Source organism: Zychaea mexicana, assembly GCF_025766255.1.
Source record: "Zychaea mexicana strain RSA 1403 chromosome Unknown BDB00scaffold_3, whole genome shotgun sequence".
Taxonomy (NCBI): Eukaryota; Fungi; Mucoromycota; class Mucoromycetes; order Mucorales; family Lichtheimiaceae; genus Zychaea; species Zychaea mexicana.
Genome location: NW_026516666.1, coordinates 217,942 through 237,293, shown reverse-complemented (window position 1 = coordinate 237,293; position 19,352 = coordinate 217,942). Strand labels below are relative to the sequence as shown.

Genomic DNA, 19,352 nt, shown 5'->3' with positions numbered 1-19,352 from the left:
CGAAGTCTCCTGTGCCACTCAGTAAAACGCGTGTGAGTAAAGTACAAAGTAACAGCTTAAAAGGTCCAGTCACAAATAAAAAGTAATAATGCAAGATGTATACATTTTCTACACACGAGTATTATGAGGTTAACCAAATATAGCAGAAACTGCACTTTAAGAGGTCCATTGTGGTAAAGAAAAGAGGGATTTTACTTCCCTATGTGTGTTTAGTGACACATTGACAGCATTGTATTTGTGCTCAAATGGAAGGGGTAGTAGCAGTCCTTGGTAGATATTAAGTACATATGACAATTGTGTACCCCACCATTGATCGCCGCTTTGAATATCAAAGTTTAATTTCAAGAAAAATATTTGGTAAGTGATATAGTATTTCAACCTCTCGTCTTTTGTATGGGTGGCTTTACTACCGTACTCTAAGTGGTTGCTAATGATCGATTTATAGTAAAATACATATAAAAAAAGACACGAACAGTCGATCTTCAATAGGTAGTAGCGCAGTCTTCTATGGTAGCTCAACCTTTCTATGTATACAACGCTTCTTGTTGCTTCAGTACAAGCAGCTTACAAGTCCTACATTACACAATCCAGACTTTCTATTACGGGATGTACTACTGCTACCTTTCTTTTATTTCAATCAATATGCGTACGTGACGACAACGACAAGAACATGTCTAGAACACATAAATTGTTTATAATGGTTTCCATTTTGAAAAATACATACCTAGGGAGGCTTTGAAAGGGATCAGCGAACACAGCCTCTTTTTTTATTTCTGTTTATGTAGCGATGGTAGTAAATAGGTTCTGTAAAACAATATAAATACAGCGACAAAAGAACGGTTTATACTTTTTCTCCTGCACTTCCCAAACAAATTTCTAGATTCCTCTCATTACTACTATACATCAAGAATGGTTTGGCTATCAACAAAATTTCTTATTTCGATTACAGCTGCCACATGTGTAGTCCAAGCCGCTATTCTAGAGCTTGAAGCAAGCGAATTCAAACTATTTGGCAAGCCAGGTCACTATGAAGATCTTATCGCTAAGCTGGATGACGAGCTGCCCAATGTTACTGTCGCCGAAGTTGTTCGGAATACAAACCACCCGTGTCTTCCGTATGATGGTCCATCAGTTAATATTCGCGATTATACGTATGTTTTTATTATCAATTAAGGATCAATTTATATACATATTTACTTTGCCGCTAAATATGTGACAAATATCATGTAGGTGGGACAAGAAGGATGGTTACAACGATATCGATACAACGAAATGGTATCCACAGGGCGTCACATCATCCTCTGATGCATACGACAAGGGAACGTATGGTGAAAACAACATGATGCTTATATCATGGTATGACCACACGACAAAATCTAGTGATCCAGCAAATAAGGGTGTCCGCATATCGTTTGTTGAAATGAACTCGAACCAGTATCACTACCGTAACGTGCTTTTGGTTGTTCCCTACGAAACGACTGCCGGCGTCCCATCGTTCCACTCTGTAAAAATCCACGCAGGAGGAATAATGTGGTATGGAAACTTACTCTATGTGGTTGATACTGCCAATGGTATTCGTATCTTTGATTTGAGCCACATCTATGAAGTCTCCATTGGTGATGGTATCGGCCATGTCGGAAGCGGTCGATATGAAGGTGCAAACTACAAGTAATGTATCCATGTTCTATTTCTTTCCGTTTAAGCTGTACAAGGTGGTAGCTTATAATCAACCAACTCTTTACACATCTAATTTACTTTAATTATTAGATATGTTCTCCCACAGTGGGGTCATTACTTGGCTTACAGTGACGTTGCAAAAGATTTCGCCTACTCTTTCATTAGCTTGGATCGTACTACCATACCGGATTCTTTTGTCATGGGCCAGTACAATTCATCGGGCGTCAATAATCGTATCGTCCGCTTTGACATTGATTACGAAACACGACTTCCTGTGCATAGCTCGGGAACATACGCTACTGCGACCGAGTTCTATTATGTCGGATTGAAGTCGATGCAAGGTGCTACTTCTATTACTAAGGACGGTGTCCAAAAGTACTACTTTTCGTGCTCGCGCGGTAATCGTACAAACGGCGATTTGTATACCTGGGATCGTAGCACTGGTGACTTGAACCACTATGAAGGAATACTTTCGGTTGGTCCAGAGGATCTTGCATATCGTCAGCAAGGCGATCAGCTATGGACACTTGGCGAGCATCCAGGTGAACGACCTGTGTATGCGCTCTCCGCTAGCGCCTATTAGTAATGTCATGTAGCAACTATAAGAGAAACACACATTCTTCATATTTTATCATTGAACCATTTCTTCAGTATACAAATTAATAAAGTTGAATCAGCATAGTGTATCCGTCATTATTGAATGCAAAATATTGGAGAGACTATCCTGATACTCAATTTCTTTAGAGAATAATTAGAGTGCTTCGTCGTTTCATTTGCTGGATGCAAACAAAAAAAATGCGGTCATGACATACTATGCTTAATATGTACCGGTGTGTATGTAATAATAATGCTTTTTTTTTTTTGGCTAATTTCAAGCTCATATTCTCTTTTTGAACTTGAGCAAACGGTATATATCCCTCTTCTGGACTTGACGCTAGAGTTGTATCGGCTCTCGGTTAACCAGGATCTGACCATACTAGCCTTTGCTGCTCTCTTCGACTTGTGCCTGGATGATGAAAAGTAGTGCCAGCAACAACGCAATACCAACAACAGCAAGAATACGAAATTGATTCAAAATTATTATTCTGGAGTAGCATCCAAGGCTCCCACATGCCTCTACAGGACGACGCATATGAATCCAAAATCGATATACTGAAGCACTATAGATTCGGCAATGCTGGTGCTACTACCATTGAAAGCTAATACTATCAAGGGTCACTACGATGTTCGCGAACATTACATGTATGTCACATGTCCTGCTATACCAGTATGCATCAAGCCGTACAACTACATTAAATCAAATGATCGTGCAAGCGTTCTGATAACGAGCTTTACGACTTAATATGGGATGCGATAGAATATTTGAATGAGGTTCTATTCAGGGCTGCATAATTTGCTGCTAAAAGGATATTGACTATGATGTCGTCAATTCGTTATCGGCCATTATTTATATTGATATCATTGCTCACATCATGCTTAACAAAAACAATGAAATATGCAATATTGATATCAGCAGATATAGCAGGACTTATAGGGAGGCAGTTCTTTTGTGGTTTAACTAAAAGTCTCATCATGTTTATTACTTCTACTGCTGTCAAGTATCGAGTCTATTAAAACACACGCCATTACCATAGAGACACCATTGTTTATTTATCCGTTTTGTAAACACTGTGTGCAACGTCCGACGTATCAAGATAACCTTTTTCTTGTCTATATTTGTCGTCGAACTCTTCGCGATTGAGTGCGATGTCAGATCACCTCCTATCGACCTACTAAAAAGCATGTAGCTGCATCTCGCAACAAATACAAATGTGTCATAATTTGCTTAAAACGACTCAGACAAACATTCATGCTTTAGGACACAGCGTACCATTACTGCTGGGAAGCTCACAATACACACATATATGCCAAGATGAGCTGTTCTGTGCGTGCATGATTTTCGTTACTATTATTTGCTACTATATCTTCTGCCGGGAGTCTCGCCCATTTGTTTCCGTTCTCTTTTTTTTTGTATGAAAAAATGTTTTATTATATATTTAGGGTCTCAGCGCCCTAAAATTGTGGTTTGACTGGGGCGTATGTTTCCGTTCTCTTCTTACGATCAATTGTCGTCATTTTCCTTTTTTTGGTAAAGAGCGGATGCATCAGTGCACTAACGTTAGCTGCAATCTTCTTGTCTCAACCTAGTCGACAGCATGTTTCAATCCATTGGTTGGTATCATCAGATTCTATTTCTCGATCTTAACCCTTTCCTTTTCTGTGTTCACGGTTGTCCAGAACCCCACTGCTGCTGTCTCCGCTAGTTTCACTCACATGCGGGATATTCAAGTGGCTATTCCTCCTGATGATCCTTCAATATACCACGAGCCACTCGCAGGTGACGCATAACAGTGAAATGTATATCTTTTTCCAGATAACTACGAATGGTGTAGCAATCGCACTTGACATCGAAATCAGTAATGAGCACAAAGGTCACTTGTTATTACTCCTACTGCTGTTGTTGCATGACAGCTCTTTAAACCCACCCCATTTGCTATTGGCTATTGCATTGAAAAGAAAAAAATGGCTTGGTAGCTTAGCATGAACTGAGAAACAATCGATCCTCGGCGAGCGGATCGAAAACCGTAACTGTCTTCATCTGCTGATTCCAAATATTACAGCATTTTACCCAACCAAAAGAAAGGGAAAGAATAAAAATTTAATTCCCTAGGAGTATATAAATCGAACGCCCGCTTGCTAACTTTTCAAGAGTTTCTTTCTCTCCTCCGTTCACAGTTCTCCCAACCCACAACTTTCAATGTCTACCGCCAGCAGAAGCGCGTCACGTCAAAGACAACAGCGTCGTTCAGCAAGCCGGGATCCTGGTATGGCATCCGATGCAGAAAATTCTCAAGGTTACGATGGCAGCAATACACAGCAACAGCAACAAGGTTCCAGAGGAGGACGAGGAGGAGGTAATGACACCGACGGAGCCTCTGTTGCGTCTGATGCACAAAGCACTGGTAGTCGTAGTCGACGTAGCAGAAGAAATAATCGCCAGTCGCGCAATCAGCCTCAACCGCAACCCCAAGGATCACGTCAGAGATCTTCTCGACGACAAAGACCATTGACTTCATCGGATTATGATGATTATGAGGATGATGACCACCTTGCCCCTTTTACCAGAGGCGCTGGAAATACTACCAATCAATTAACAAACACAGCGGCGGGACCTGTAGCACAGCAACAACCTCCTCCTCCTCCTCCTCAGCAACAACAACAACAACAGGATTCTGGCAAAAAAGATGATGCATTAAAGCTACGTTTGGACCTAAACCTTGATGTTGAATTAACTCTAAATGCTCGTGTCCATGGCGATGTTACCCTTGCTCTGTTGGCATAGTTTTGCTTATTTTCTCTTTTTAACTTATCGATGAATGTATGTAAAGTCTTCTTCTCCATTCTCTCCCTCCTTCACCTTCTATTACGAACAAGCAATCTTTCCATAAAAACATATTTGCCAATCACTTGTAATCTGTACATTATCACACACACACGGAGATCATGTAACAAAGTAGTAAGTTTGAAGTCATTATACATTCTTTTGTTTCCCCCCATCCCTCTTGCGTGTATCTCCCAGTTATGGTTGATGAATAGATATTTGGAGCCATTACAACTGTATAAGTTTCAAAATGATCAAAGCTGCATGGTTCGAGAGAGGTTTTTGACAAGTGGCCTTGCGTACAAATATATTTCACGGAATTTAATCCAGAAATTTGGGATTGAGCGTCTTTTTTGTAATAACTGTATTACAGTTTCCTGAGAAAAAATGGTGCTCTTTTTTTTTTACAAAACTACCGATAGTCTCAAAAGTCGTTTTCGGTTCCCAGTAACTGCTGCTACCAGTAACTGTTGCTACGAATGAAAGGTATGGTATTACGGAGACTTATATGATACATATTCTAACTTGGCTACCATTGCTGGTTTTTCTATGGGAAAAAAAGCCAATGGTCAGCTCCTATGACGTTTTTGACAACGACTGATCTGAGATGCTTTGCATCAAGTAATCTAATCGTGGTGACTGCATTTATCAAAACAAGAAAACAATATCTAAGCCATGAGAGTAAATACAAGGCGCATGACGAGTGCATGGATCATTCATAGCGTTCGCTCGTGTATTATATGCTGTTTCTCATGATGTCAGTGCGTCGAAAAACTTTATCGATAGTGCGTTTTATCGCTCATCAACTGACTTGAAAAGATCAACTGAGCTATTATCAGACACTTTGATACTCCAGCTCATACTGCATTATGTCTTTGGCTCATATATGATCATATAGAGGGACGACAAAGCTTCTCTACGTTTTGCTTTTTATTCCGCTTGCAAGCTTATTGTTGGCAATGTCATATCTACAACTGTCAATTACATATATGGATAATAGTTACTATTATCCTGTTACACAAATGACATAAGCCATATATGCTCTTCCATTATCTACCCTTTTGAGCGGCTCTTTTTCCTCCTCATCAATGTTAAGCTAACTGGTGATGTCAAGCATTGGTGGGCTGTCGTGTGATTAATCGAAATACTGGATTAGTAAATAATATTAATAGTTGCTCAAGCATGTACTGCAGCAGCAGAAGCAGGACGCAGTACGCACTAAAACTCATAGCACAGCGCAGAAGACTTGGTGATTCGGTATGTTTGTCTGATGCCACAAACGTGAGGCATGATTATGCACGGCGTAAGAAGTTGCTGTTTACATTGATCTCAGGTGCCACAGACAATGCGATTATACTTTTTTCCGAACTCGGGTTTTCAATTTCGTCATCCTCCTGTCATTACGGTACGCTGGGCTAAAAATAATTACTTTCCAATGGCTTCAACGCTGTGTTATCGGAGCTTTGCATATTGAACGATTCCTATTCTTTGTGTGGGTTTATTAGTGATGATAACGTCATCACAATCACCAGGCAGAGAGTGCCTGTCGAACTGGTTTTGTGCTTTTTAGTTTGCTTTTCCATGTTTCACACACTTTCCTATTAGACTAATTGTCTAGATCACCAGCAGCAGATCGCTGATCGCACTCGATAGTAATTTCTCATGCTGTTGCTGTTATTGTATGAAATGATGTATGGCAAAGTTTTCCCTGGCAACATAGTAGTGACACAGCAACGAAATAAGTCGAAAACACAGAAAATCGAAATCTCATGAAGAGTTAACCATGCGGAAAGAAGGGAAGGGCGCGAATAGCTTCGCAGCTCTTTTTACATTGCATCAGTCATTATTAAGCCTCGGAAAGCGGATCGAGCTATGACGGCCTATCTGCTGATCAAAACATTACAACATTTCAAACTAAAAAAACGGAAAAGAAGAAAAAGTCTCGCTAGGAGATATATAAGTTTATACAGGAATGCGACTCCACTTTTATTTCGGCCTCCCTTTCCTTCAAATCACACATCGCAAAGTCCTATAACTTTCAACAAGAACCACCACTAGCATCTTTAAATGTCAGCCGCCGGCAGAAGCCCATCCCGTCAACAACAACAGCGCCGCTTAAGTCGGGATCCACAATACGGTGCAGGCTCTGACGCAGAGAGTATTGGGCAACGCAGCTTTCCTGATGATGATGATCATAATGCACTTAGAGGCCGAGGCGGTTACGATGACGGAGGATCTGTGATTTCTGACGCATCTTTCCAAAGCAATGGTGGTCGCAGCCGACGCAGCAGAAGGAACAACCGACAATCATCTCGCAATCAGCCGCAACCACAGCCCCAGAGATCACGCCAACAGCGTCGACGACAAAGACCATTAACACCCTCAGACGATGATGACGATTTTCTTGGACCAGTTACTGACAATCCCCTGGATACTGTTGGAAACACTGTCAATAACACTGCCAATCAACTCACGGACACGGCGACAGATGTGGCGGCAAATGCTCAACAACAGAAACCAAAGAAAGAGGAGGATAACACATTGAAGCTTCGCTTGGACCTGAATTTGGATGTTGAGATCCAACTCAATGCTAGAGTACACGGCGATGTTACTCTTGCTATGTTGGGATAGTTTATTTATATACCAACATCAAGATTGCTGTAGTAATCGCCTCACCTATCCCACGCCCATCGTCATCATCCTTCTTCCTTATAAATGTTATATTGCTGGTTGTAGTAGTATTTATGCAGTAGTACTAAAGCATCATCATCAACAATATCGTGTAACATAATTCATGTGTACATACTGTTTACTTTTATCATATACTGTATCTGCTGCGTGTACATATGAATGCATCTAGTAGTCTGAAAAAGGTTACGCGAATCGAAAAAATGAAGAATACATAACACTGATTTGAAAAGAGTATATGTTATTCTATGATGAGTGACTACAGCTGTTTTCTTTCTCTGATCTCATCCTCTGCCACTATGGCACGTTCATTAACGTTCAGAAATGCACTGGCACCTTTTTCTTTATTGAACTGAAGCCTTCTTTGCTACGATATCAAAGCGGCGGCTTTAAAATGTTCTCATATACTCACTTACGTTTATTATTGACTTCTTGCGTTGGGTGTTCGTGTAGTGTCGAGTTCGGTCATCGACTCTATATAAAACATGAATCTGCCGAGTGTGCTTTGCTACTGTCATCTCTTAAGCCATAACTAGTAAAATCACTAACCTTTGTCTCATAGAATTCTTTCATGCTTTAGTATAGAGTCTGAAAGCCTTTTGATTATTTTAACCAAAAATGAAAGTGTTTAAAGAACAGAAAGGTGTCACATATATATATCAAGTGTCTCGGTCTTATTGTAGTGATCATGCATCCATTTGTATCCCATGTGGCAAAGAAGCAACAATTAAATGTCAGTATCTAGTGTTTACTTCCGTTTATGTGATTACGAATGACTGTCGTCATTTCACTTGCCAATAGAATATAGTAACTGTGTGAATAATTGCTTTTTTACGGTATTCTATAGTACTTTTCACTAACGGTTTCTTCATTTATTACCCTCGTCGATTCTTCGTCAAAGTTCTAATTTTTCCTTCAGCTTCCGCGGCCATAATTCATTGCACGCTGAAATCGTCTGAATATAGTTCACACATCATATCATCAGCACACAAACTTCAGCATGGGATTGAATCACGATCGTGTAGATCATTATTTTACTTTTATAGGTCCAGAACGCATACGAAAAATAGCTCTGTGTCTACTTATACAGCTGACAATTTTTTTCTCATGCATAAATGCTACCGTGACGATAATGTTAACTCTTGCTTGACTGTGTGCTAATGTATATATGAGTGTGCTTTTTATAGAGGATTTAGAATCGACATTTTGATGACCTGCGATATTAATTCGACCAAAAAGTAAAAGGTCTAAATGATTTGGTTTTGCATACACCTGATCTTGACGAGTGCAAACAAACACAGTTTTCATTATAGCATATCGTCATCCTCTGGTATATCCACTGGTCTAAATATTACAGCATCATCATTAAACAAACAAGGAAGGAACTTTAGTGTTGTTTTTCATGCTTTGTTGCGTAGCTCAGCATGTTATATAAATTTAGAAAGTGTCTTTCTTCACCGAAATTTATGTAAACCTTTTTCTTTGCATTATTACGTACAGCACCGTACAGCACCCACTCTGATAGTCAACCGTAGCAACAATTATGTCAGCCGCACCAAGCAGAAATCGATCACGCCAACGAGAACAAGAGGGCGGTAGAAAACCAGATCCGCAGCGCCGCAGCGAGGACTTGACGTCCAATAAAGGACAACAACAACGCAATTACGATGATGACGATGATTACAATAGCAGCAATAATGAAGGAGAACAAGAATCTATGGTCTCTGACATGTCTGCGGATAGCCGTAATAGACAAAGAGGAAGAAGTCGAGGGGCATTTCGTGCTCAAAGATCAGCTGCGCGACAAGAATCTGCCGCAACACCTACTCCTGCACAACAACGACAAAAACCGTATACGCCACCAGAAGGTCACCAGCTTAGTCGAGGAGGAGAAAATTCACAAGGCGCGGTGGGTACTGCCAATCCAGCGGGAGCAGATGTGTCACAACAAAATCAACAGCAGAAACAAGGTTCTAACGATGAAGATAATACCTTGAAACTACGTTTGGATTTAAACCTGGATGCCGAAATTAATCTCAAGGCTAGAATCCATGGCGACGTCACCCTTGCCCTATTGCAATGAGTATTTATTCTATGTAATTTAATCAGCAAAGGTGCAACTTATTATATGTTCACCTTAGTCCCGTATCATAAACAAGAAGGTGTACTTTCTGTTTACCTTTCATCTTCTTCTATCAAGACATGACATCTTGATACATTATCATTGTTAATGTGACCCAAGTCCAGGCTGCTGTTTGCTGTATATGTATATCTAATTGCAATATATATACAAGATGGTTTCTGCAAAAGTAAGCACTGGTATACTTTCCCTAGCTTGTGGTAGCGAAGGATGACGTTTAACGAGTCATATAGTACTGGTCTCGACTGTAGTGTCAAGAAATATCATGGAATGTTGTATAAGCCCTTTTATAAATTCAGTTTCGTGTTTTTTGAGATTGACCAACATACCCTTTCTTCTTTCTAGGTATAATAAATAAGTGATACCTACTCATTTACATATATAAAAGCGTCAACGCTCCGGTGAAAAATAACCACCGTCTTACATGACGGCGTCGATCAAACGCTTTGTCTCCAAATTAGCTTATAAGGAGCAGCGGTGAAATGCTCGCTGAATATGTCCAGGAGTTGATGCGATTGTTGACGATGTTTAAAGCATCGCCCAAGAAGCTTATTATAGACACTAGTTTCTACTATCGTATCGCTGAGTACGAGATGTCGCAGAGGATATATCCATCTTTCTGTATATTCCCCTATGCTGGGTAGAGAGAGCGCTTCTCGAAGTATATAGGGTACTTGAAACAGGCACATTTGATGCCGGGTGATAGCTTGGGAGATCGTTTTAATGAAGCTATCTGGCCATCATCATGCCCACAAGACTGTCAACGATGCATCAATCATTCAGCTTACCAGTTCTCTGCATGATCTTACGTACATTTTTTTTTTGTGTAGAAGATGATTTATTGAGATACCGTTATCTTACGTACATGCTATACATATACGGATAATATATGTTCCTTACTATATTTGTATAAGCGTAAACTGCCTTTCGAGTTTAATTCATGCATAAGGATATAGCCATAGTTCGTCCTGTTGACAATATGTATATTCGCAAATGTTTTTTTGACCTGACATATTAGTTCTCTATTTCTATTCTGCCGACGACTTTGACGCCATTCTGTCGACTCCCTAAGGGGATAGAAAGTAATCTAAATTCCTCTTTGAAAATACATAAGAGAAGAGACGACTTTATTCCGAGATCTCATAAAATATAAGATTGTATTGTTCGTGACAATCACAGTGTTTCACCTAAAAAATACAAATTGGTGGAAGCGAACCGAACAATCCACTTTTCAATTATGCCGTGATGTGAAAATATGAAAATAACAAGTGGATAATACATCGGTGGTCAGTTTGTGTTTTCCGATGTAGAAGGGAACCCAACGTTTTCAAGGACAGTTTTGCGACCGTCAAAAGACACATGAGGACAAGCTAATCTCGCAAATGGGTCGTAGGTAATGAAGTAGGTAATGAAAACAATGTCCATACTATTGGAAGGCTGCTTCATTTAGAGTAGAGTCAATTACGTGTGTAAAGAAACTGACAAGCATGGCTTGCTAGCAGGGTCCCAATACACAAAAAACGGTGATTCCTTGAAGAAGTATGTTGACTGGATTGCATCGCACTGAGGCGAAAGATATATGATGTAGCACTGTCATTATCGATAAGGGTTAAGTACAGTAAACACTGCTCTCATTGCCATTATCATTTATTCTTTGATATACTTACCAACCTGATACTCAGTCATATAAGTGCAAACAGTAATAGTTGAACGAAACGCATTGTAACCTATGAAGATATCCGAGCACGAGTCGCCTAAAGAACATACGTTGTGATGAGCGTATACATAAATCCCGCTGCATTCGAAGCAGAGGCTTCTTTTCAATTTTCTTAAGAGTGGCATTGCTGGACGATCACGATCAACTTTGCAAATGGTGTTCCTCGTCATATAGACGTAACAGGACAGTGGAAAGAAATGAGAATCACAGGAGTACACCAATTGCAGGTGTATAGAAACATGTTGCTGTCAATCATTCCCGATCTCCCCGCCCTTTCCCTGGGTGGAACAAGGGTGTATGCGTATTTGTCAGCCGTCTGCTTATGTGCGTGCTGCTGCGCGGCGAGCTGTTTGAGTTACGTGATGGATGACTGGCTCGGTCTCACTCCGATGTCTTTGTGTCTTTAAATTCGTCTGGCGCCCTGTTTCTGGTCTTTTTCTTTCTCCTTTTCTCTCTTTCTTTCCGCAAGTCGTTCGCCCAACTGTGGTTAGTTGTTTATAACATACATACCAGAAAAACGAGCATACAAGCGCATACAATATACATATACAGCCCGTTTATCTCTGACTATTCTCTATAAACCGTATACCATCTTTTCCTATCATCCTCTCTACTCAATATGCAGGCAGATACCATCCAACAACAACACCAACGTAAACCCACACTTATGTTTGTCATTAAAAGAGGTACATAAGCTATATGTCAAGTTTTGTGTACGAACATAGAGACTAATCTCTTTCTCTCTTTCTGTTGCTCTGGATAGACAACCGTCATGAACGCGTTGCGTTCGATAAGGTAAACTATCTAAGATTATGTTGCTCTAAGCGCGCGAGCTTTCGCGTTCTGGAAAAAGGATAAAAAAGAAAAAGCTGAAAAAAAAGTTCAGTTCCGCTTTTCTCCCCCTTTTCTCGCGCTTTGCGCGTTTTTTTACGCGCCGGTTACGTGTCGTGCGTGCGCGTTTTCCTCTTCTCCCCCAAACTTTAATACTCCGAATAACAACTAACAAAGTGGATGAATTAAACAGATCACAGCCAGAATCAACAAGCTATGCTATGGCCTAAACATGGACTATGTCGACCCCATTTCAATTACACAAAAGGTGATTTCGGGCGTCTATCAAGGCGTCACGACCGTCGAGCTGGACAACTTGGCTGCCGAGACATGCGCCTACATGACCACCCGACATCCAGACTATGCCGTACTGGCAGCCCGTATCGCGATTTCCAACCTGCACAAGGAAACCAAAAAGGTGTTTTCGCAAGTGATCGATGACTTGTTCACCTACATCAACCCCAAGACCGACAAGCACTCGCCCATGATTTCGGAAAAGACACACAAGATCATCATGGACAACTCGGAACGACTCAACTCGGCCATCATCTATGACCGTGACTATGGCTACAACTTTTTCGGTTTCAAGACCCTGGAGCGCTCTTATTTGCTCAAAATCAATGGCAAGATTGCCGAACGACCACAACACATGTTGATGCGTGTCGCTGTCGGTATCCATGGTGAAGACATTGAGGCTGTCATTGAAACGTACAACTTGATGTCGGCCCGTCATTTCACCCACGCTAGTCCTACCTTGTTCAATGCTGGTACCCCTCGTCCCCAACTGTCCTCGTGTTTCTTGTTGACCATGAAGGAAGACTCGATCGAAGGTATCTACGAAACCTTGAAGATCTGCTCCCAAATTTCCAAGACCGCCGGTGGTATTGGCTTGAACATTCATCAGATCCGTGCCTCCGGATCTTACATTGCCGGTACCAACGGTTACTCCAACGGTATCGTCCCCATGTTGCGCGTTTACAACAATACAGCACGTTATGTCGATCAGGGCGGTAACAAGCGTCCAGGTGCCTTTGCTATCTATTTGGAACCCTGGCACCCCGATGTGTTTGATTTCTTGGATTTGCGTAAGAATACCGGCAAGGAAGAGAACCGTGCCAGAGATTTGTTCTATGCCTTATGGATCCCCGATCTGTTCATGCAGCGTGTCGAAGACAACGGTGATTGGTCGCTGTTCTGTCCTAGTGAAGCTCCTGGCTTACATGAAGTCTGGGGTGAAAAGTTCGAGGTAATTGTCATTATAGTGTGGGCTACTTGATGATAAACCAGATGAATGGGCTGTTCTTATTAAAGTCTTTTTCTCATTAGGAATTATATCACAAATATGAAAGCGAAGGCCGTGCACGCAAGACTATCAAGGCTCAAAAGTTATGGTACGCCATTTTGGAAGCCCAGACTGAAACCGGTGGTCCGTTCATGCTGTACAAGGATGCATGCAACCGCAAATCCAACCAACAGAACCTCGGTACCATCAAGTGCAGCAACCTGTGTACCGAAATTGTCGAATACTCGAGCCCTGATGAGGTTGCTGTGTGTAACTTGGCCAGTATTGCTTTGCCAAGCTTTGTTGTCAACCGTGAGCGTTACGATTTCCAAAAGTTGCACGACGTCACCAAGGTGATTGCACGAAACCTTAACAAGATCATTGACGTCAACTACTACCCTGTACCTGAAGCAAAGCGATCCAACATGCGCCACCGACCTATTGGCCTGGGTGTCCAGGGTCTTGCCGATGCATTCATGCTGATGCGCTATCCATTCGATTCCCCTGAAGCCCAAAAATTGAACTTACAGATCTTTGAAACCATCTATCATGCTGCGTTAGAAGCTTCATGCGAACTAGCTGTTGAACAAGGCACATACGAAACTTACGAGGGCAGTCCTGCATCCAAGGGCACATTGCAATACGATTTCTGGGGAGTGACGCCTACCGATCTGTGGGACTGGGCTGGCTTGAAGGAAAAGATCGCCAAGCACGGTCTTCGCAACTCATTGTTGGTTGCACCCATGCCAACGGCTTCCACGTCCCAGATCTTGGGTTACAACGAATGCTTTGAACCTTACACATCTAACCTCTACACCCGTCGTGTCCTTGCCGGTGAATTCCAAATTGTCAATCCATGGCTGCTCAAGGATCTGGTCGAGCTTGGTCTGTGGGACGACGATGTCAAAAACATGATCATGTCCGATAGTGGATCCATTCAACGCATTCCTCATATTCCTGAACATCTAAAGGCGCTTTACAAGACCGTCTGGGAGCTGCGCCAGCGTACCATCATCGATATGGCTGCTGATCGTGGTGCTTTCATTGACCAGAGCCAGAGTTTGAACATTTTCATTGGCGAGCCCAACTTTGGCAAGTTGACGAGTATGCACTTTTATGGTTGGAAGAAGGGATTAAAGACTGGCATGTACTATTTGCGCACGCGCCCTGCAGTCGACGCCATCAAGTTCACTGTCGATCAGTTGTCATTGAAGGAATACCGCGATAGAAAGGCTCAAGAGAACGATAACGAGGCTGACATGGTCTGCTCTCTTGAGAACAAGGATGCTTGCGTCAGCTGCAGCGGTTAAAACAATTCCACTCTAATACATCATTCTCGCCATTCCCTGTTACTATCTTATTGTCATCTGCCCTTCCAAACCTCCTCGCTCTCTCCCACTCTCTCTTATCTCTTATCGCTGTTTAACTATTCTCTTGTTTCATTCCTACATTTTCTCTTGAACTACACTCACTCACGCACTCGCACACCATTCTGCATAATTATCAAAAATAAAAAAAGACTCTGCATTTTGAACATTTTCTTTATCTACAACTGTTCCCAGAAAGCAACAATGGCCACTGCAACAACGGTCACCGCAACTACAGATAGAAAAAGTTTACGTGAGTGATATCAGTGCTAAAGGAAAAAGTTATTTAATATAACTTACTCAGGTACAAAAGCCAATAACGACCAGGCGAAACATGCACATGATCCAACATGAGCCTTAACCGTGCAGCACCCACAACGTCCGGATTCGCAGTCATCCACAGATCCAAGCGATGCATGCGATGTCTGAACGCATAAAAGTCTTGTTGGACGATCTCGAGTTGCTCCTGTATAGCCTGGAGCACGCAATAGGCCTGTTCGCCCATCGATTGAAACTCTTGTATTGAGGACGTCAATTGCATCGACGATCGATCCAACTTGTTCAACTGATCCGTGTACGACACAATCTCCTTATTGGCACGTGTAACCTGACGTGCCAACTGTAACACGTCTGCGGATTCTTGTTGACACTGTTTCTCTAATCTCTGCACCAACTCGTGCGTCGATCTAGTGGTTGCAGTAGTGTGTGTCCGTGTGTCAATAAAACTTGTTTTTCTGTATTTCTTGTGCCCACAATCGTCTTCTTTCTGTGTTTCACCCCCCCTCAAAGAAATACATACACACGCACCTCCATCTCGCTCTCTCTTTCTGTTTGCACGAGCGGGGTACTTACATAGTATGAGTTCCAGCAGCAGTAGTAGTAGGACCGTCAGTGGGATCACGACGACGACGGCAGCTTAATTTCGACATTGACAGGAGCACCAGATTGATAAACATTCGACGTTCCACTGTGGATCGTGCTACCAAAACAATCTGCGTTTTATTGTTTAATGTCTCCAAAGTGACGGCATTAGGATCCTTGGCACTCGGTTTGACTGTACATGGCGCTTGGATCCAGCCATCGTGATCTTGCACATGTTCCAACACGTTAGCCAGCGTTACTTCTGGTTCCTCCTCCTCCCCGTCTTCTTCTTCGTTGTCTTGTTGTTGTTCATGCCGCTGTCGTTGTCGCAATTTTTCTTGTATCTTTTGCTCCTTTAGATCGTCGTCGACGTAGCTACTGTCTTCATCATCTTCAGCTTTACTGTAACTGCTACTGATGCTTCTACTACTACTACTACTACTGCTATTGCTATTGCTATTGCTGTTGCTGTTGCTGTCAGAACTATGCAGTGAAGATTGCTCAGACAAGGCGAGTGTATGCTTCCACGGATGAAACATGGCCTGGATTCGAGATGGCTTTCGCCGTTTAGCAGCAGGGATAGCAAAGTTGGTTGGCTGGTGTGGCAGTGGGGCATGTTGGAAATACAGAAACGCACGACGGGAACGAAGCGGGAGCAAGGCAATGGTATTCTGATGGCGATCTAGCACTCTCACCAAAACATAGCAGTGGAACGCTGGCCAACGGAAGCAGAACGTATCCAAAGTTTCGGCATTAAACATGATTGAAAAAATCTCCCTGTTCCTCTTTTTTTTCTATACTTTGCCCGAGCCCGGAAGATACATTTGGGGGTGCGGGGGAGGGTAGGTTGAAGGTATTATTCGGAATGAGAGAATATAAAAATGAAAGTGAAGGAGAGAGAGAGAGAGAGAGAAGAGGAGAAACAAGAGCTCTTAAAGGAGCTGCTGGAAAAGATTCGAGAAGGGAGGGGGTTGGGAGGAGGAGGAGGAGGTGGTGAGGGGTTGTCCACACTTGCGGAAATTTTGTCGCTGCTTCTTTAATGTTCATGCCACGCGTGTTGCGCGACCTGCTGTTGTTGATTCAGGATGTGTGCGGGTGGAACAAGGTGTTTTTTGGTGACACATACACACTATAACAGCCCTTACTGACCAAGTATGTTGCTATGCTGTGCGGAGCTTCCATGGCACTAAAGGGCACATCCACCACCTTCCTCTCTTTCCCTTTCCTCTCTACTTTCTTTCTTTCACTCTTTCCTTCTTCTTTCAAGAAATGCTTGCTGCAAGTTCAAACACAGCCAACAGCAGTAATCACTCCAACAATAGCAGCAGTTACTTTGATGCTACTCATACATCGCCATCGGGTCATGGCCTGACAACAGGTTCGACACGTAATTACAGAACTCGTAGCTCTCTATTCTCATGTGCTACTGTATACCATTTTGTTAACGCCAAAAGTCGAAAAATTTTTCTATTTTGTATTAGGATGTCCTTCACTTACGAGCTCCTCGACGACGACTACTACTTCTTCTTCTTCTTCTTCCTCGGGGAACCCTTCCCCATCGTCCTTACCGCCCACTTATGCTACACTTCCACGTACAACAAAGCTCGAAGAAGAGCCCAATCCTTTTGAGCAAAGCTTCTCAAAGCCGGTATTGCCGCCAGTCTCGTCGATCGAAAGTCCCGGCATCCGTACCACGGCCATGTGGGATTCTTTACGGGCTGGGCCCTTGTCTCCATCCATGTTGCTCGGCCCAGCTGGTGCTGCAATGAATAAACGATCATCGATATCTACTACTACCACCAATACTACTGCTGCTTCTACTTTTAATTCGTCCATCTCAGGTAAGAAAATATTATTCAGAGTAAAACAAGAAAAATACTCATATGGAAATGGTATAGGATTTGTAAAATGTAACAATGAGACTGCTGCTGTGAACCGTGCACGGTACCAACAAAGTCCGTCTGTGAAACGTTCGCTGACCGAACCAATGCCCGACATGCTTGGAAATGATGACGATGAAGAAGAAGAACAACAACAGCAACTGCTACGACCTGCAGTGAAGCGCAGAGCACAATCTAGTAGCAGCATGATGGATGATCAAGAGAAACGTAAAAGCTTCTTAGAACGAAATAGACAAGGTATGTAATAACTTGAAACACTTTTCCTATCTTAACTTATCATACTGAATATCACATGTTCCTTGTTCTTTTATCAGCGGCATTGAAGTGTCGACAACGCAAGAAACAGTGGCTCCAAAACCTTCAAGCCAAGGTCGAATACCTCTCTAGCGACAACGAGCAGCTGCAAATGCAAAACAATTCATTGCGCGAACAACTCATTGAGCTGAAATCCATGTTATTGGCTCACAAGACATGTCCTGTCAATCCTGAAGCTGTCATTGATGCAGTCAATCGTCCTATACCCGGTACACATAATCATCGTCACCATTCTTCTTCTTCTTCTTTACAACTTCGACACAACCCACAGCACCAGCAGCGATCACCGTATCAGCATCATCGAAATTCCCCTAGCCGGGATTATCCTCACCGTCAACATTCTCCTTCTGATACCACTCTTCCTAGTCGTTACCCGCCTACATCTTACTATTCTTCTCATGATTAAAAAAAAGTAAACGTTCTCAGCTTGTTTGTCTCCCTTTCTCTCCCTCTTTCTCTATCAGCCTCTTTCAACAAAAGTAAAGGAATATGAACATTCCAGTTAGCAGTAGTAATTGTTATCTAGTTTATGTTTGAGTGCACCCTGCATAATACATAAAGTATATAGTATATATCTTAAAGCCATTTTCTCTCTCTTTTTCTTTCTCTCGTTGTTCTCCTACAATTCAAAAACAGAAAAAAAGGAACCCTTATTATTAGCTGCTGCTAATGTCTGTTGATACAAGCACACATATACAGTAGATGCATTTAATCTTATAAAGTTACATGGGTGTTGCTTTTAATTTATGAAGTATCTGTAGGAGCGCTAGGTCTGTCGTTTCGATAGCAGTATATACTGCACTTTATAGCATCGGATCACAAATCCTGTGGTCCAGGAAAAATACTCGCACATGCATAAGTAAGGTCCAGGAGGCGTACATAATCATGATGACGCCTATTTTTAAAAGAGCAGAAAAATAGACTACTGTAATTTCTTAGATGGCCCTCTCTCTCTCTCTCTCTCTCTCTCTCTCTTAATGACTCTACCCCTTCGCTCGCCATTTTTCTCTTCCTCTCCTCCCTTTGTCCTCCTAAAATGAATACGTGGATACTCATCATCTATGGGATAGATGGAGTAAAAGCGAAAAGGGGATGTCATCTTTTCTATAACATAGTACTCAAGTGACCCGTTAATCGGGGAGAATGAGAAAA

At 42.1% G+C, this 19,352-nt stretch overlaps 7 protein-coding genes across 7 annotated transcripts; 6 read left to right on the top strand and 1 right to left on the bottom strand.

Moving 5' to 3' along the window:
* Positions 1-287: 287 nt before the first annotated feature.
* Positions 288-2,317, top strand: BDB00DRAFT_935162 (uncharacterized protein; the record flags this gene model as incomplete). Its single annotated transcript, XM_053129181.1, has 4 exons — positions 288-357; positions 965-1,151; positions 1,231-1,668; positions 1,768-2,317. 4 exons carry the CDS (start codon positions 288-290, stop codon positions 2,258-2,260), a joined length of 1,188 nt encoding a protein of 395 aa, XP_052985158.1. The 3' UTR covers positions 2,261-2,317.
* Positions 2,318-4,361: 2,044 nt separating this feature from the next.
* Positions 4,362-5,377, top strand: BDB00DRAFT_797154 (uncharacterized protein). Its single transcript, XM_053121526.1, has one exon. It carries the CDS (start codon positions 4,475-4,477, stop codon positions 5,057-5,059), a length of 585 nt encoding a protein of 194 aa, XP_052985157.1. The 5' UTR covers positions 4,362-4,474; the 3' UTR covers positions 5,060-5,377.
* A 1,788-nt stretch (positions 5,378-7,165) lies between these two features.
* BDB00DRAFT_783513 (uncharacterized protein) lies at positions 7,166-7,729 on the top strand (the record flags this gene model as incomplete). Its single annotated transcript, XM_053120384.1, has 1 exon — positions 7,166-7,729. The coding sequence occupies one exon, from the start codon at positions 7,166-7,168 to the stop codon at positions 7,727-7,729; it is 564 nt and encodes a 187-aa protein (XP_052985156.1).
* Positions 7,730-9,000: 1,271 nt separating this feature from the next.
* Positions 9,001-10,044, top strand: BDB00DRAFT_797151 (uncharacterized protein). Its single transcript, XM_053121525.1, has one exon. It carries the CDS (start codon positions 9,330-9,332, stop codon positions 9,867-9,869), a length of 540 nt encoding a protein of 179 aa, XP_052985155.1. The 5' UTR covers positions 9,001-9,329; the 3' UTR covers positions 9,870-10,044.
* A 2,662-nt stretch (positions 10,045-12,706) lies between these two features.
* Positions 12,707-15,066, top strand: BDB00DRAFT_754131 (ribonucleoside-diphosphate reductase large chain; the record flags this gene model as incomplete). The annotated part of the gene is made up of 2 exons (XM_053118736.1): positions 12,707-13,720; positions 13,801-15,066. The coding sequence occupies 2 exons, from the start codon at positions 12,707-12,709 to the stop codon at positions 15,064-15,066; spliced, it is 2,280 nt and encodes a 759-aa protein (XP_052985154.1).
* Positions 15,067-15,184: 118 nt separating this feature from the next.
* Positions 15,185-15,817, bottom strand: BDB00DRAFT_324972 (uncharacterized protein). The gene is made up of 2 exons (XM_053116944.1): positions 15,424-15,817; positions 15,185-15,355 (listed from the first exon to the last, which is right to left on the bottom strand). Exons 1-2 carry the CDS (start codon positions 15,662-15,664, stop codon positions 15,303-15,305), a joined length of 294 nt encoding a protein of 97 aa, XP_052985153.1. The 5' UTR covers positions 15,665-15,817; the 3' UTR covers positions 15,185-15,302.
* A 1,376-nt stretch (positions 15,818-17,193) lies between these two features.
* On the top strand, positions 17,194-19,052 carry BDB00DRAFT_967925 (uncharacterized protein). Its single transcript, XM_053129819.1, has 4 exons — positions 17,194-17,371; positions 17,466-17,825; positions 17,883-18,122; positions 18,200-19,052. The coding sequence occupies exons 1-4, from the start codon at positions 17,254-17,256 to the stop codon at positions 18,604-18,606; spliced, it is 1,125 nt and encodes a 374-aa protein (XP_052985152.1). The 5' UTR covers positions 17,194-17,253; the 3' UTR covers positions 18,607-19,052.
* Positions 19,053-19,352: the final 300 nt, after the last annotated feature.